The sequence below is a fragment of the Sorex fumeus genome, unplaced genomic scaffold (assembly GCF_029834395.1).
Source record: "Sorex fumeus unplaced genomic scaffold, SorFum_2.1 ptg000081l, whole genome shotgun sequence".
In the NCBI taxonomy this organism is placed as follows: Eukaryota; Metazoa; Chordata; class Mammalia; order Eulipotyphla; family Soricidae; genus Sorex; species Sorex fumeus.
Window position 1 is genome coordinate 9532172 of NW_026606138.1, and position 17590 is coordinate 9549761.

The 17590-nt window shown below is 38.2% G+C and overlaps 1 protein-coding gene across 1 annotated transcript in view; it reads right to left on the reverse strand.

Moving 5' to 3' along the window:
* Nucleotides 1-17590, reverse strand: part of MSRB3 (methionine sulfoxide reductase B3) — a 203598-nt gene that overhangs the window by 84072 nt on the left and 101936 nt on the right. Inside the window, exon 5 of the mRNA XM_056130757.1 lies at nucleotides 9349-9377. Within this exon, the coding sequence (XP_055986732.1) occupies nucleotides 9349-9377 (29 nt within the window). The remainder of the gene's footprint in view (nucleotides 1-9348; nucleotides 9378-17590) is intronic.

The following is a 17590-nucleotide window of genomic DNA, read 5'->3' on the forward strand; positions in this document are numbered from 1 at the left end:
TATGGTTACAAGACCTTAACCCACAGTTTAAGAAGCTGGGTTCTAGAGAAAAAAAAGTGTTCTATATTTTAACTTATATTTTGATTTTTTTCTGTATATTAATACTCAAGGTGGTATGCTAAACCATTAAAATTTTTTATATACTTCAATGGCTTAAAAAGTCTTTCATAACAAGGGCAAGAGAGATAACACAACAGGTAGTTTTGCATGCGGCTACTTGGGTTTGATCCCTGGCACCACATATGGTCCCAAGAGCACTGCCAGGAGTAAGCCCCAGGCACCGATGTGTGTGGTCCAAAACCAAAACCCCAAAATATATATACTAATGACTTATTTAAAAGTACAAAAGCCATATCTTTGACTATTAAGCAATGAAACTGAAAATTACTGAGAAAACATAAAGACGTTTAAAAATTTGGATCCTAGAAAACTTTCCCAAATAATCAATGTGTTCAAAGGAATTTACAACTATTAAATCACTATATCACTGTCATCCCATTGTTCATCGATTTACTCGAGCAGGCGCCATTAATGTCTCCATTTGTCCTAGCCCTGAGATTTTAGCAGCCTCCCCCTACTCATCTTTCCCAACGTATTAGAGGCTCTTTCAGGGTCAGGGGAATGAAACCTGTTATTGTTACTGTTTTGGGCATATGGAATATGCCACAGGTAGCTTGCCAGGCTCTGCCATGTGGGACAACTATTAAATATATAACAACTATTAAATATATAACAAAAAATCTACAGGACTTAATTAAAGCTTTAATGATGAAAATAATTTACAATACAATTTTAAAAAATATTGGGAAAACACAAAATGTAAAGAATACAACATAATAATACACGTGAAATCCAGTAAGACCAAGTGAAAATTTTCAGGAGAGATTTCATTTAGTTTTATCTCATCCTAAATCTCTACTCTCAGTAACTATGCTGTCTTCTAGTCCTTTAGGTTAATTTATAAAATAGACTACATCCACTTCTCTCACTTCTGCACAGTGCACAATCTAGTAAGACCGTCAGGGCAGATATAATATATATATATGTATATATATTTTTATACATATACATTATATATATACATAGGATTTTGTTCACTATATATGGTAAAGAAAATAGTTGAATTCATAAACACGTCATTGTTCTAAGTCCATCTCCTTTAATGCTAATTAAATGCAAAATGTCACTCCTTATTAAAAGCTATAGAAGAGTTATATATTAACCATTAGTATTGTAATGATGTTCTCTTAAAAGTCAAAGTTGAAAACAATAGAAAATGTTTTAAAGTGTAACAAAGAAACTGAATCCAAAAATATATTCGCTTATATTTAAATGTCAGAAGCTCTTTAACAAGCTAAATCTAAATTTAACTTGCTAAGCCCTCTGCAACTAAATATGCAAAGAAATCCATGTAAATGTGTAATGGACTGATTAGCTGTGAGATTCCAAGAGAAGGAACTGCATTCACCACATTTCACTGCTCTAACCCAGCATCTGGCAATGCAATTACCTAATAAATATATGATGATGAATGAAAAAATGAATACTCAATATTTTCTCACTTCTATCAATAAATGATTTAAAAATCTTTTAATATCCAGAGATATCAATAATTTTTTCTACTTCATTGTTGAGACTCTCAAAAAGAAAAAATTTAAATGACAAAAATCCTTGGTAGTGGCTTAAAAGAATGTCAATATAATCTCATATTTGAGAAATCTGAAATTTTTCCATAATTTTTTGAGAAAAATCTAACCATTTTAGACAAATTTTCTCATTTGTTAATAAACTTTCAAAACTCTGATTGTACTTTATTCCAATTCCTCACGTCCCTCCAACTTAGTGGCTACCATAAATAGCCTGCTCTATTTTTCACTACCCTTATGTTTTTGCCTCAAGCTTTAACTGATTATATTCTTTGATTTCCTTAGCCTGATGCAGATTCCTTTTTAACTGCAGATCTTAAAAGCGACACTAGCTGCTTTTGTTCTTTGGTGGGTTGTTGGTTTTCTTCCCCTTCAAGATCATTATATTGTGTGTTGCCTTTTATTGGAGTGTCTTTTAGGATCTCCCAACCTTCTACACTTTGAGGCTTTACTTAATAGTGAGCTCCCTCCTCCACTCTCCACATTAAACTACGCTCATTAGGTTTCTTAATCCCCCATAATTTGCTTTCATGAAATCTTATACCTTTGAGTTGCTATGTTCTATGAGCCCATTTCCTTAGTATAGCTAGTCCAAGCAACCCAGAATCAACAAGCACTAAACATACGCTTATTCACTTTTTCAGCCAACATGACTCTACAGAAAGAAAAAAACTTTGTTTTGAATGCTTATGGACCATGAAACTATACCGTTTAACTTGGTACTTCATTTTCTCACCCAAACATTGCCTGAAAGGGTTAGGACCACAGAATTAGACTCTAGACAACCCTTAACATACCACCATTAAAAAACGACTTCAGATTCTTCTTGGTCAGAAAGTTCTGTCACAGAAAAGAAACCACAAGCACTGAGATAGTAACTAGTAAATTCCAAGTATATCTTTTCCATTATACCCAGAATTCAGGAATAGAGAAAAGCATATTATTTTCCGTTATTCTGCAAAAATTCTGCTTTCCCAAATGGTTTATTTTAAAAAAACAAAACAAAACAAAAAAAACAAACATGCATGTTCTTTCAATCTACCTTGAGAGTCAATCCTGGTCTCGTCAGTAGTTTATCCTTTTCCTTCTTTTCTATTCACTAGCATCTTTGTTGATGGATATGTTTTATATATATATATATATATACATATATATGATACATATAGGAAGTTAATATATAAACTTGAACACATTGGTTAAAAAGAACCTGGTAGTGAATTGAAAAAGTTAATGAAGTGAACAACTTATTCTAGCAAAGTTTACAGTTCAGTCCTCTGCATGTTAACTTGTGATCCTCCCCATCCACATGATAGAAAGCAAAGCCAGTAAGTTCTTTCTTTAATTGGTTTGCATCCACACACTGACCTCCAGGGCTCTGTTTACATAGCCTATCTTGCTATATGTTCCACAGTTCTCTGCCTCTGTCAAAAGCATGCTTCTCCTGAGATTTGATATATGGCTTTCATACTTAATCACTACACTAAACTCAATGCTCTGCTTCTGCCAGTATCAACTAAGTTCCTTTCTGGGAGGTAGGGAGAAGAGCATGAATCCTTGCTACTTGGGACATAGAAAGAAAAATGTTACACTCTACTATTAAAATCACCAACTACACATGATCCCAGGTAAGCAACATCCATGCATCATCAGGGAAGAGTATTTAGAAGGACACTATGAAACTATAAAATTCCATTAGAAAGAAGATATATTGACTGTTTTCAATTGGTTGAGTAGAAAACTTTAGGCAATTTAGCGATATAAAATAACAAAAAGAAGTTTAATCTTTGTATAGCTAAATACAAAACAGACACAGCTAGATAAGAGTTTTAATCAAATTAAAACTTTTTGGCTTGGTTATTCTTTTTCAGCAACACCAGTGTTTCAGTGCTTAGGACTTCTCCTGCGTGGTGCATGGGGTACAATGCAGTGCTGGAGATTGAATCTGAATCATACGTTCCAAACATGCATGCCAGCCTTCTGAACTATCTCCTTGGCACTAATCAATTAAGCCTATTAATCCTGAAGGTAGAAGATTCCTGGGGTTTTCAGACCAGTATTAATTCAGCACCTCTGGCTTCTGAGTTGAAGGTTTTAATTTCACCAAAACAGAACTTTCAAAGTCCTAGCTCAATGTGAATACAGCCAAGCCATATTATTTATGGCTCCTTTTCATAAGAATTTCTATGTGACCCAAATTTCCAAGTTAGAAAGGAATCAAATGATCTTTTACTATTAAGCCAAAGTAATCTTAAATTTTTCAGGTTTTAAAAATTATGCAACATGTATATATTTGATTTTAAAAATCTTTCAAACATGGGTCCTAGATATGGCTTAGTGGCAAAAGTTCCTGCCTTGCAAGTATATAGCTGGCATTTTCCTGCCTGATGACACCCACAGGGGCTGAGCACAAAGTATGTGATCACCAGTGCCCTGCAGCCAGACAAATGAAAGCATAGCAACTAAAATGGGCGACCCCTTCCTTCACTGCAGCAAGGACTGCAACCAGATGTGCAAGCTCTGATCAGCACCACAACTAAATAATGTATACCTTTGTAGGATAACATTGCCACGAGGTGCTTAGGTTTATCGGGTTACACTCATCCCAGTGCTCCCATTCTTTTGTTTATCTGTAACCACTTCTCTATGCTCTCTTCCCCAAACAGTTAATCAGCTTATTCCCCTAACCTGTTTCTGTTAATTTGTAAGGGCAGATCTTTCAAGGACACTGAACTTATATTGTAAGTTAATATTGCCTTTCTCCTCTCCTTATGTCTTTTGAATAGTTTACTTTAAAGCAATGTCCTTTTGTATAGACACAAGAAGACAATTAATGTTATGCTTTTGTAATACGGGATTTAATTGTCTTCGAATATTATTCATTCCCCGGCATCTGCTTTCTCAACTTAAGCCTCAGTTGCCCTCACTTCCTAGCGCCCCCAAAAGTAGGGTCCCGATGAGGGACTGGATGGAATCAGGGAAAGCGGTAAGCTATGTGCTACCCTGGCATCGAGATGAGCCTAGCCAAAGTGCCACAATTTAACATAGTTAAAAGCTTGATCACAACAAATGTTGTCATGATCCAAAAGTAACGACAAGACTAGGACCCTGCTAGGGATAGGAAAGACTAATCTGGCCTGAGCACTGTAGTCTGAGATCGAGATGACCCCAGGAGAGCAATTCTATAAGCTTAAAGTATTTCTTATTGTGTCCATACAAAATGATTTACCTTATGTATGCTTATATGTTTGTTGGACAAGGAGAGGAGAAACACACCCAGGAGATTCTGTTCTAGGGTGGGTGGGTCTGCTAAATGAGAATCTGTCCTAGAAGTGGTGGCTTTCCCAAGGAAAAGAACTCTACCCCTATTGATTGTGACCACACCTATATGTAATTGTTAACCCAACCTGTTGGGGCTGGACTGAGCTGTAAGGGTGAGCCCATGTAGGCTGCACTGCACAATGGGCAGGAACATAGGGACCCATGAAAGTGGGCGAGATTTCTTGTGTGTCCTGACTAGTTTGGATGAGGCTGAACATTTTCCCCCTTCATTATCTTGTAAGAGGCAGTTTTCTTTTTCTCACAGAAACCTGGCTGGTCTTTGATATGCAGATCTCAGGTGCTGGCTAGGCCTAATCTTTGGGATGTAGTTTCCAGGCTCTAGCCAGACTAGTCTTTGGGATGCAAAGTTCAGATACTTGTCTTTGGGATGTAGATTCCAAGCTCTAGCCTACTAGTCTTTGGGATGCAAATCCAAGTGCTAGTAGCCCAAGAAAGGTTTCAGTTTTGGTTTTGTATCTTCTTTCCGGAGGCCAAAATTACTGGCCTGCAGATGCAAAGAAACAGTGTATGTTTTGCTGCCTCAATGTTCTTCCTGTAACTCCTTTTGATGGCGTCACTTGCATGGTGCCCTTTAGAGGGCCTCCAACTGACTGAACAAACATGCACACAACACCAGCCCCTAATGCTGGGGGATAAATTGGGGCTGTAAGAGTGGGCTGGGGAGGCAGAGGAGAGATAGGAGTGAATGGAGAAATTGGATTGGATTGGAATAAACTGCAACTAAGACCAACCAGCCTGGCCCTCGTTTCTTTCCTTCACCTGCCCTTGGCCAACAGCCTCCAGAGGCTCTGGAGCATCGAACGTGGGTGGTGAGATACAGCCATCCAGAGAGCCCACGAACACACAAACTTCAGCGTGCGTAGTTTTTTACATACCTCAAACCAAGGTGATCCTGGTTATCACAACAATGGCAGAGGAAAGGCAAGAGCAAGAAACACTTAAAAAAAAAACAAGTGGAAAAAAATAGGGAGTGTGGTGCTGGAATGTTTTGTGCAGGAAGTCTTACCATTAACAGTTTTGTAAACCATGATCCTAAAATAAAATTTTTTTGGTTGTTTTTTTTTTTGCTTTTTTTTTTGGGTCACACTGGCGATGCACAGGGGTTACTCTTGGCTCTGCAATCAGGAATTACTCCTGGCGGTGCTCAGGGGACCATATGGGATGCTGGGAATTGAACCCGGGTCGGCTCATGCAAGGCAAACACTCTGCCCGCTGTGCTATCTCTCCAACCTCTAAAATGTTTTTAAAGTCAAGGTTTTAGCAGCAGTAAAATATAGATAAACCTATGCAGATACTAATTATTCTATAATTTTTACTTTAGACTTGACAATTTTCATATAAAAACTATTAGAGGACTGTGCCAGAAAGACTGTATAGGGATTAAGGCATTTGCCTTGCATGCAGTCAATTCAGAATTCAATCCCCAGCAATTGTGTATGTTCCTTTGAGCACCGCCAGGGGTCATCTCTGAGTTCAGAATCAAGAGTAAGACCTAGGCACCACCAAGTGTAGCCAACACCCAACCTCCCATTTATTAGAGGGGCTGAAATATGGCTTTCCTGATAGAGTGCATGCCCTGAAGATGTGAGGCCATAAGTTTGATGCATGGCACCAAATGCACCACCTGTCAGCCCTGCCAGGTGTAGCCTGGGCACCTTCAGGCACCAAGCATTGAAGCCAGCCAGAACAGTGGATCACCAGGCTTCCACCGCCAGGTTCAGCACTGCTGTAAATGGTCTCTGACCCCACCGCCCCAAGTACTGCTGCGTATGACTCCTATAAAAATTATTTTAAACTTTATAAAATATACAAAGAGGTTATGAACTTACTTTTACAAATAAGAAGAAAAATGAATATAAATCTGATAGCAAAGAATGTCAATCAATTTCTAGTCTTCATTTTGGTATCTAATCTGTAACGAATATGTACCATGTTCTGACAGTGAAAACTTCTCTTGCGTCCTCCTGAGTCTCACCCCCACAGACTTAAACTTATTTAAACAAACTGCACATATGCAATAAACTCTACATAACTTGGTTACTTTTCTTGAAAAAAATATATAAGCCTTCTTTGAATTTTTTTTCATTTATGGCTTGTCAATGACCATAGTATTTATTTTTAAAGGATTTTTTCTTACTAAGATTGGCATCTTCCTTCATTTAAAAATCTTACCTTGTCAGATACACTGTTACAGCTGTATACAACATTACACAGAGCTAACTTACTTTCTGTACTTTGTGAATAGAAAATCTGAACCTATTAAAGTCACACATTTAATTGTTCCAATATGCTATCTTATTTCTAACCAAAATTTGCTTGATATAGACTGCCAAAGAATAATTTTCTAGCTTCCTTTGTCATAATTCCCTCATTCAATTACAAACTAATAGCTTAGAAGAAAAAATAATCATCTTATTTTTAATTTGAAACCATCTAATATAAAAGTTTTAAAAAAGTTTTAATTGGTATTTCCCAAAAGCTCTTTTTAAAAAAAAAAATATGTAGAACCCTATAGTTTTCAAAGACATACAGATGTTGCCCATGGTAGATATTTTTTAAAGAACTTAAAAAAAAAGTAAGAGTCATGGACAAAATCTTTGGTTACAGGAGTGAAAGATGTGTGCCTGTACAGATGGTATAACTATTTCCACAATAAATACTAACCTTCACTATAGGAATTGAGCAGGACACTTTAATTTGGATTTGAACATTTAATATAAATTTTCTGACTTTGACAACAGCTGCCTAATATTTTAGCTTTCTACACTATTTCCAGGTTTTGCATTCAAAATGAACTTAGTGGACTTTTTCCTTTTTAAAAGCTATATTCCAGATACTGTACCCTAAAACCAGTGTCTAACTTGATGATTATAGAATTAACTCAGGTCATAAAAAAAAGAAGGTTCTTCATAAATATTTTGTGACCAGCAATGTTTTTTAAAAAATGTATTAATTTGTATGTACTAAGCTATTCTACATTAACTGTGTTCATCTATTTTTCATTATTATCAGAGTCTATTAAAAATAAGACAAAATATTACAACCAATTTTGAATCATCGTCTGTGAATTAGCCAAAGACTCAATTAGTTGATTAATTCAACCATGCCTTTATTCTCCATCTAGTCAATATTGTAAAAACAGAAATGTATATCCATCACATATGATATAGATGCCCAACAATACAGAGTGGAAAGATTTCTAGAACTACAGTTTTCAAATTTAGTGAAACTGTTAACTTAAACATACCAACTTAATATTTAAAAGTCTTACCAAGTTGGGCAAATTCAAGAAGTAATGTAGTTTTTAAAAAGACAAAGCTTTTGAAAATGTAAATGTTGGCCACTTAACACCAATACCAAAAAGAAGACGTACTTCTTGATATCTTTGTGAACAAAATAAAATAAAAAATAATTTAAATTAAGACATAAAGCTTTTGAAAATGAAAATGTTAGCCACTTATCACCACTACCAAAAAGAATACATACTTCTTGATACCTTTGTGAACAAAATAAAATAAAAAATAGTTTAAATTAAGATATAACGGTAGCCTAACCAGACTGAGAAAGTTCCTTTTAAATAAGGTAAGTTGTATGTTTTTCTGCAAACGATTTTCTTCTGCAATCGAAAGTTAACATTTTTTTCTTTTTGTTCATCAAAATAGAGAATTCCTTTCTTTGTACTGAAAATGAGGCAATTTTTGTTCTTTAATTGCAAACACTATAAGAAACTCTGAAGCACTTCAATCTCAACAAGTCACATAAAGACACAGTAAAGCCTAAAGATTACGTGGAAGCAACATCAGTGCTTAATGAGCAGAAAACCTCTAATGAGTTGATATGCCACTGTTTGTGAGAATGTAAATTTTATCTTGATAGATAATAAAATAATGACTTAAAATGATGTTATTCTTCTATCCCTCTCCATAAAACAAGTTTTTTTAATAACTAATAGAAACAGAAAATTTATATTCTATTGGCAACATTTTGTTTGCTGGATTAGATGTTATCTATTACCCACATTTGATGACAAGTCACTTACAGAGAGTCTTCAAATTATTTATAATGCTTTATACACGAGGAAATAATAAATTTTGAGCAATGGGTATCTACCTCTGCTTTTAAAAGTGAAACTCCACAGTTACAGAGCACTTAATGCTTATTGCAGAACTACCAAGAATCCCAGGGTGAATATCTCAGGTTAGGATTCCAAGAAGCCAACTGCCCCACTTTGAGGTGGGGCTCAAGCTTTGAAAAGAGACTGCCCAGTCTGTTTAAAATCAAAATGGCTCTTGATCTGATGAATTATTCCTCAGAGAATAATGTAAATAAAATATTCAGAATAACATTATTAATGTACACATACCTGAACCGGAGTCAAATTTGGTTTCTGACCTGCAAAAGGAAAGAATTTTTTTACAATATGAACATTTTGTGCAAAAAAAAATAAGCTATGTTATGGGGAGACAAAAAATTATAATAGTTCATTTTAGTTCATTGGTCAACATTTTAGTTCACTGGTCAACAAGTAAACAACTTTTGGAAATGCAAATACATGTTTAACATTTAAATGCATGCATCACCCTAAGCCCCCAAACAAATCCCCATATAGATGGCCCAGTATGGAAAAAATATTAACTGCTTTAGTTTGTAACAGAAAACTATGTTTTAAAAAATCATCCAAACACTACTGTAAGAGACCCAAACTACAACAATTAACCTCAAAAACATTTCTGTCAAGGAGACAGGTTGGGCAGCAGGAGGGAAGCTGGGGACACTGAGGGGGGATGTAGGCATTGGGGGTGGGGCTGAAATTGGAACATTGTGTGTGCCTGAAACTGTTGTCAGCAACTCTGCACAGCACAGCATCTAAACTTAAAAAATAGAATAAAATTAAGCGCTCAATCTCTGCAGATTAATTTGTTTCAGTAATGTAATAAAGTAATGAAAACTCTAATTTTTTAATTCTCTTCTTTGCCTTAATATTAAAGATTTCCAATTATTCAGCACTAAGTAATTTTTCATTAAGTTTTTCATGTAGTAAATGAACCTAGTAACCCCATACATTTAATAATAAGGGGGGAAAATCCAAGCCCTTGTGGGAACATTATGTTTCAGATATAGGTTAATACTGGTTGTAAATTCAGAAGCCTTTGAAGCTCTCAGTTCAGCTGTGGGAAAACTTCTGCAGGGTAATTACTCTCAAGATGCTGCTGATGTGCTGTCAGGCAGAATTAACCCTCTGACTAGGCCTATCTACACAGGCCACTATAAGACAGCATTGTCTATATCTAGCTCGCAAACCAATTAGTGGCCATGCTCCAGTCGAATTTATATCACACACTAACAATCAATAGTATATATGTTCACAGCTGCCACAGCAAGATACGAGAACCTACCAGCAGGAGTCCTGTTAAAGGATGTTACATTGACAGAGAAGATTTTTTTTTCCTGGGGAAATGTAGTTTAACTAAGTGGGAAACGAGATTTCTTTGAAACTATGCCAGTATACCAAAGCACTTTGGGAAGTGGTGGCTTTCTTTACCTAAATGAGCTTCAAGAGAAGTCATCCAAAGCAGGAAGGAGGTGGGGGAAGATGGAAATAAGTAAAGAGTGGCTTCTTTTGTCTTAAAATTTTATTTTCTTAGGAATTCCCAAATAAAGTTTCACCTGATGCTTAAACAAAATCAATAGCTATTTAAAAAATATCTCTAGTAACCATGATTAATAATAGTTACCCCCATGATACAGTTTTTCCCATGAACAACCCCTCCCCCCCCTGCCCTGCCCCCAGTCCTTATCTCGGTCCTTCTCTTGGGTGCCCCTGATTCCTATTTCAGGTGTAAACCCTTTTATTGTGGCAGGCAGTGGGTAGGGGCCCACCTAGTGGTGCTCAGGCTCTATACTTAGGGATCTCTTCTGATGCTCAAGAGACCTTACGAGGTGCCAGGGATTGAACCAGGTTTGGCTGAAAGGCAAGCATCTTAACTTCCTGTTTTATCTCTCCAGCCCACAAACCCATTTTGATTTCTGCCCTCTCTCCTGCTCTGGAAAGTTAAACAGGGTTATGTCCAACTCTCTCAGCGTAACTGTCTCTAACACTTAGTATGCACTACCCTACTGGGTTCCTTGCAGACCCGCCCTCACCCCCCAAGTCTGTTTATTAACCTCTGTAGTCACAGCACCCGTTGTTCATAGATTTGCTCGAGCAGGCACCAGTAACGTCTCCATTGTGAGACTTGTTGTTACTGTTTTTGTCATATTCTAGTCCTGGAACTTCTACTCAACAAACATCTATTGAGGGGACCTTCTCTTACACATACCTCTGATCTTCTCAGCTGCATAAGTCCTTCTTACTTTTGTTCCACTTGAGTCCTAAAATGCATGTTCTCATATCCCTGAAATTAGGCTGGTCCAATGATTTATTCTGTTACATTTGCAATTTGGGGGTATTCATAGGTACCTTTCATGTGTTTTAGAATTAAACCAAAGCACTTCTTTCAAATCTCTTTTCTTGTCACTTTTCTTCCTGGCTTCCCAAACACATTTACTGAGGGGATAGATTATATGCTAGCTTGGTATGTCTTTCTTTTCTGATTGCACAGTAACGTCTGAACCACTTATGATCTGTCCTCACTAGGATTTGTGGGTGGCCTTCTAGTGCTAAATCCTAAAGCCCTGTGACAGTCACTTTTAAGCCCTTCTCCAAATAACAAATATTACTTGACTGTCCCACTGCTACCAAAAATTTACTTGATAGTGGCAAGAATTAATTTTACATTTCAAATTAGAATCTTAACATTTAAGCTGGAAATAATGGCATAATTCTGGATTTCTTCTGCAACCATTCTGATTAATCTTGATTCTATTACCTTCCCCCTCTCCCTATATTCAAAACCACTATCTTTAGTCCTAAGGTTTTCAGGACTTATGAGAAAATTACTTTTTGAATAAATTATTTTTCCTAAGGGCTGGAGCGATAGCACAGCGGTAAGGTGTTTGCCTTGCATGCAGCCAACATGGCCGACCCGAGTTCGATTCCTCCACCCCTCTCGGAGAGCCCGGCAAGCTACCGAGAGTATCTCGCCCACATGGCAGAGCCTGGCAAGCTACCCGTGACGTATTCGATATGCCAGACACAGTAACAACAAAGTCTCCAATGGAGATGTTACTGGGCCTGCTCGAGCAAATCGATGAACAACAGGAGGGCCTTTACCTTTACCTTTTAATTTCATAAGCACCTTGTTCAAATCTATTATTTAATCAGTAGGTAGGTAGCATTCCACTGTCCACTGTTCTCCTGTTGTTCATCGATTTGCTCGAGCAGGCACCAGTAACGTCTCCATTGTGAGACGTGTTGTTACTGTTTTTGTCATATTGAATACGCCACAGGGAGCATGCCAGGCTCTGCTGTACGGATGGGATACTCTCGGTAGCTTGCCGGGCTCTCTGAGAGGGATGGAGGAATCAAACCCGGGTCGGCCGCATGCAAGGCAAATGCCCTACCTGCTAGCACAGCAGGTAGGTAAGTAAAAAATTAATCGAATCACCACCCTAACCACTAGAATAAAGTTTTCCAAACTTGGGTCACAAATCAATGTATTACTGTATTAAAATTAATTTAATGGTTGTAATCAGTAATTTCTTTAAAAAATAATGGGGAAATACAGAATACATTTAATATACTGAGTATACTGATTTATGTGACTCTCAGGTATATAGTATGCTAGGTATATTGCTGTCTCATTATGTTATAACTATTAAAAATGTTGTTCCCTATTACTTTACCAAAAGTAAGTGCCAAGTGCCCTTTCTGGGATGGAAGTGCAGCTGTAGTGACTTTCAGCTGTGTTAACCAAACAGAAAACCAAATAAGGAGCTTTCTTCAACTTCTGACCACTTTTCTTTGCTGTCCTCTCCTGCCTATCCCTCTCCAAGCCCCTCCCATTCATCCCCCTACACACACACACACACACACACACACACACACACACACACACACACACACTGAATAAGGACTTTTTAAAGCTGGGAACAGCACACACAGCAGTGCTCAGACTTACATATGGTCCTTTCAGGAATGACCCCTGAGCCTTAAGTCAGGAGTAAGACTTGAGTGTGGTTTAAGACATAAATGAGAGTGTGTGCTTTCACATGTATATGCTGAACAGTGTTTCCCTTATAAGAGTCCTTCTCTTATATACTGGTATCCTTCTAACGAGACCTCCTCTCTACTAGAAAGAAACTCCTCCTTCATTGGAATCTTTAAGTATGAAAGCATCCAGCATTCTCTACCCTAATGACCCTGAGCTGGCCTCCCAGACATACATAGGTCATTTATTCAGAGAAACTTATGCTGAATGTGAGTATAATTCCAACTTAAGAGGTGACTAAAAGCTGTTTCTTGAAGAAGAATATTTGAATGTGCGGGGTGGAGAAACCTCATGCAGAAAGACAAGAAAAAGGACCTGGGCAAGATGCTCTACCTATTTTTCCACAAGCCACTTCAGATAATTCTTCATTTTATTCCTCTTGTGACAGTGGGGAGTGAGAAACACCTAGAAGTCAAAAGTTGCCCCTTGAATCAGACAGGCATAGACTAGAAGGCAGTGGAACTCAGGTTCCAAGCTCGTTGGGATAGGGAACAGGCAATGAATAGATGTGCCAGATCCTCTGGCAAAATTAAAAGTCCTTCCTTAAATAAAGAGGAAAAAAAGGTATTTCTCTTATGGATCTCACAGCCACTGGGAGGGAAGGTTGGGGAGCTTTCTTCTTTCCTTGTATTTGGCTAAGTGTCCTTTGTCTCTGCATTTCCACAATCAAATTAAAATTTTCCCTGTTCTCAGTTATTTGGTATCACTGTTTTTACACACTTTTCATTGTTCCTGTTAAAATTTACATTCATCGATGTTGATTAGTATTCTCTTTCTAACACTTTACTGTCTTGATTTACAACTTTTAAATAAGTAGATCTGTGCCCCAGGTGTTCTCTCGTCCAGACCCTGCAAATATTAGGATCAGTCTTGGTAATCAAACATCTAGAAATAGGCCTTACCATGATCAACAAGTTTGACAAAGTGACTGACCTGCTTAGCCCAAGTTCTCACTACATCACAAGTGAATAAGAGAATAACCAGGAACTGGCTTCCAGTTTCACTTCTGATGCATACTGTTGTCTCATGCTTAATAACTTAAACTACTGCTCTATGCCCTTCTCCCAGATTATCACTCACAACTTTTACTCAAATGTCAAAACTCACCTCAATGATAGCAGCACTCTCCCTACCCCTCTATTCAAAGAGCCTCTTTCTTGCCTGTGGGTTACCCCACAGTATGGGGCAGCCATGGCAACCTACACATTATGTAGATATGGAGGAATCAACACCAATACAAGAAAGTGAAGTCTAGTCTCACCCATTTTTCTATAATCAATATTGAGTTAAATACTTGGCATTTAAGAGACATTAAAATTATGTAGTAGGGATTTCATAAGAGTAATCTAAAAGAATGACAAAACCAAAATATAGTGACCAACAACTCTATACAATGACTATTTTTAGATATAAAAAACTGATCAGAATTTTTTTTGTACCTGACATTATATTATCTGCTCCAGCAATAACTCGTCTATTCATAAATGATATACATAAACTGATGCGACAACATCCTAAGATAATTAATGCCTCTAGGTATTTCTTTTTAAAAAGAATATTTTTAGAATTCTACGATACAATACTGAACCTTTATAAAAACACACACCCTACCAGGTGAGATTAATCTCCAGGCTCCACACCTGATCTCCGTCATCTCAAATGCAGCCACACAACCTCTTATTATCTAGTTCTTACTCTTGGAGCGATAGCACAGCAGGTAGGGAGTTTGCCTTGCACATAGCCAACATGGCTGACCCAAGTTCGATTCCTCTACCCCTCTTGGTATGCCCAACAAGCTACTGAAAGTATCTCGCCCACAAGGCAAAGCCTGGCAAGCTACCTGTGACGTATTCAATATGCCAAACACAGTAACAACAAAGTCTCACAATGGAGACATTACTGGGCCCGCTCGAGAAAATCAATGAACAATGGAAGGACTCTTGAAGAACGCGGCAGGCTACCGAGAGTATCCTGCCCGCATGGCAGAGTCTGGCAAACTCCCCATGGCGTATTCGATATGCCAAAACCCAGTAACAATGATGGGTCTCATTCCCCGACACTGAAAGAGCCTTGAATGTGGCACTTTCTAAAATCGCTGGGCTAGGACAAAGGAGACATTACTGGTGCCTGCTCGAGGAAATCGAATAACAACAGGATAACAGTAATACAGTGATACCATTTCCTGACTATATGGTTTATCAATTACAGACTTCCTTAGAAATAATTTACTTGTATATATTTACATGTTGGCTGCGTGCAAGGCAAATGCCCTACCGCCCCTCTCGGAGAGCCCGGCAAGCTACCGAGAGTATCTTGCCTGCACGGCAGAGCCTGGCAAGCTACCCGTGATGTATTCGATATGCCAAACACAGTAACAAGTCTCATGATGGAGGCATTACTGGGCTCGCTCGAGCAAATCGATGAACAACGGGAGGACCGTGATATTTACATATTTAGAGAAAATAAAAGTTCTAAAGATCTACAGCTATTGAGAACAGATTCAAAATGCTAAAGAAATCAGCAGAACAGAGTACAGAGCTATGTCCTCACAGAATTCCTATGACATTCTAGTTCTTTGGATCTCATAATGTGATAGTATTTGGAAATAAGTCTTTTAGTGAGGCGATTCATTTTAGTTTTTAATTTTTATAGGAGTCACACCCTTTAAACTTTGGGGGGAGGCATTGGGAGAGGTGTTTCCAGCAGTTCTCAACCCTGGGGTACAGGTTTAGCAATCTGGTGCGTCTGTCCAGCAATACAAGGTGCTTAGACCTTGGAAGAATTTGAGGGCTGCCCATGCAGTGCTGAGGCAGGGAGAACAGCGGGCACAGCTAGAGCTGGAGTTGGAACTCAGAACATCACACATGATAGGCCATGTGCTTGACTACTTAAGCTATCACCCCAGTCCTCAGGAGGCAGGGAAGTTGGCATAAAAGTCATTCAAGTGAGTCTTAATCCAACATGACTGGTCATGTTGACCTTCAGAGAAAGGACATATGGAAAGAAGACCATGAGAGGACACAGGGAGAAGAATGCCACCACACATCCAGAAAAGAGGACTGAGGAAAAACCAATCTTGCCAACACTTTGATCTCAGACTTCCACCCCACAGAACTGTGAGGCAATAAATCTCTGTTGTGTAAACCACTTGGTTTGTGGTGTTCTGGTTATGGCAGTTCCAAAAACTACTGTATTTCATCTCTTTATCCAGTCAGGTATTTAGCAAGTCTTCAATAAAAGCCAAAACCTAGAAAGCAGCTGGAAATAAGTGTCTATGGCTTTTATGTACTTTGACCCATTTTAGATACTACAAAAAAATAACTTTGATTTCTCTCTTTTCCCTCACTCTTTTTAACCACATTTTGCCAGATGCGTTCCCTGCGTTTAAACATTGAGCAGCTTCTTCTGAAAACTGCTAGAGACCACCAGAAGGAAAAATTCTGATCCAGGAACTCTTTATCCCTTCGTACCTCTGAGACAGTGGCTGTTTTTTAGTGGTTTTGCCTGGTTCTCTCACATGCTGTGTACACACTTGACATGTGCTTTCTGGGAGAGGATACAGACTAAAGACTTTGTAAAACCGACTGCCCCTATATCAAATTAAAACATAGTAGTTGCTTCTTTATTTTCCCTGGAAGTTTTCATCTCGACTCTAGGTTGAAATTAGGAAAAAGACTAACAGTAGCTGTGCATAGCAGGTCAATTCTAAGTGCAATAATTGACAGCTTTCAAAAGTTCACAGCTACAGCAAACTCAAAAAGAGGCTATTCAGAACTGACTGGCATGGGGGAATGAGAAGAGAAAGGACCATCCTGTCCACTCAACAGAACTCTTCACAGGAACAGGCAACAACGCATATAGTTCAATAGGGCCTATTTTCACCACTGTTTTCTTACTCAGTTTAATAATAATGACACATGCAAATCATGTAAGTAGCCAATTAATACCAGTTCAGTAGGAAATGGAAATACGTCATTTACATTGGTTTATATTTTGAAAAACACTAGTAAATATTTTAAGGTAAAAATAGATGTCTTGGTTGTCTAAAGGAGTATTTATCAATCCTTGCCCACCATGTCTCCCCTCCCAGCTTTGTTCCCCTCATGTGTCTACCTGTCCTACCAGCTGACTCCCTAGTCTTGTGCCATGGTCTCCCTTGTGTGATCTTCACCCGTAGTCCCCCTGGCATGTTCAGGGGGCTCACAAGAGGCCATATGGCCCATACTTGAAAAGCACAGGTCCATATAATATGTTTATGCAAAACCACTAATTGCTTAGATATTAATATGAATACTAAAGTAAAGGCCCTCCCGTTGTTCATCGATTTCCTCGAGCGGGCCCAGTAACGTCTCCATTGGAGACTTTGTTGTTAATGTGTCTGGCATATCGAATAAGTCACGGGGAGCTTGCCAGGCTCTGCCGTGCGGGCGAGATACTCTCGGTAGCTTGCCGGGC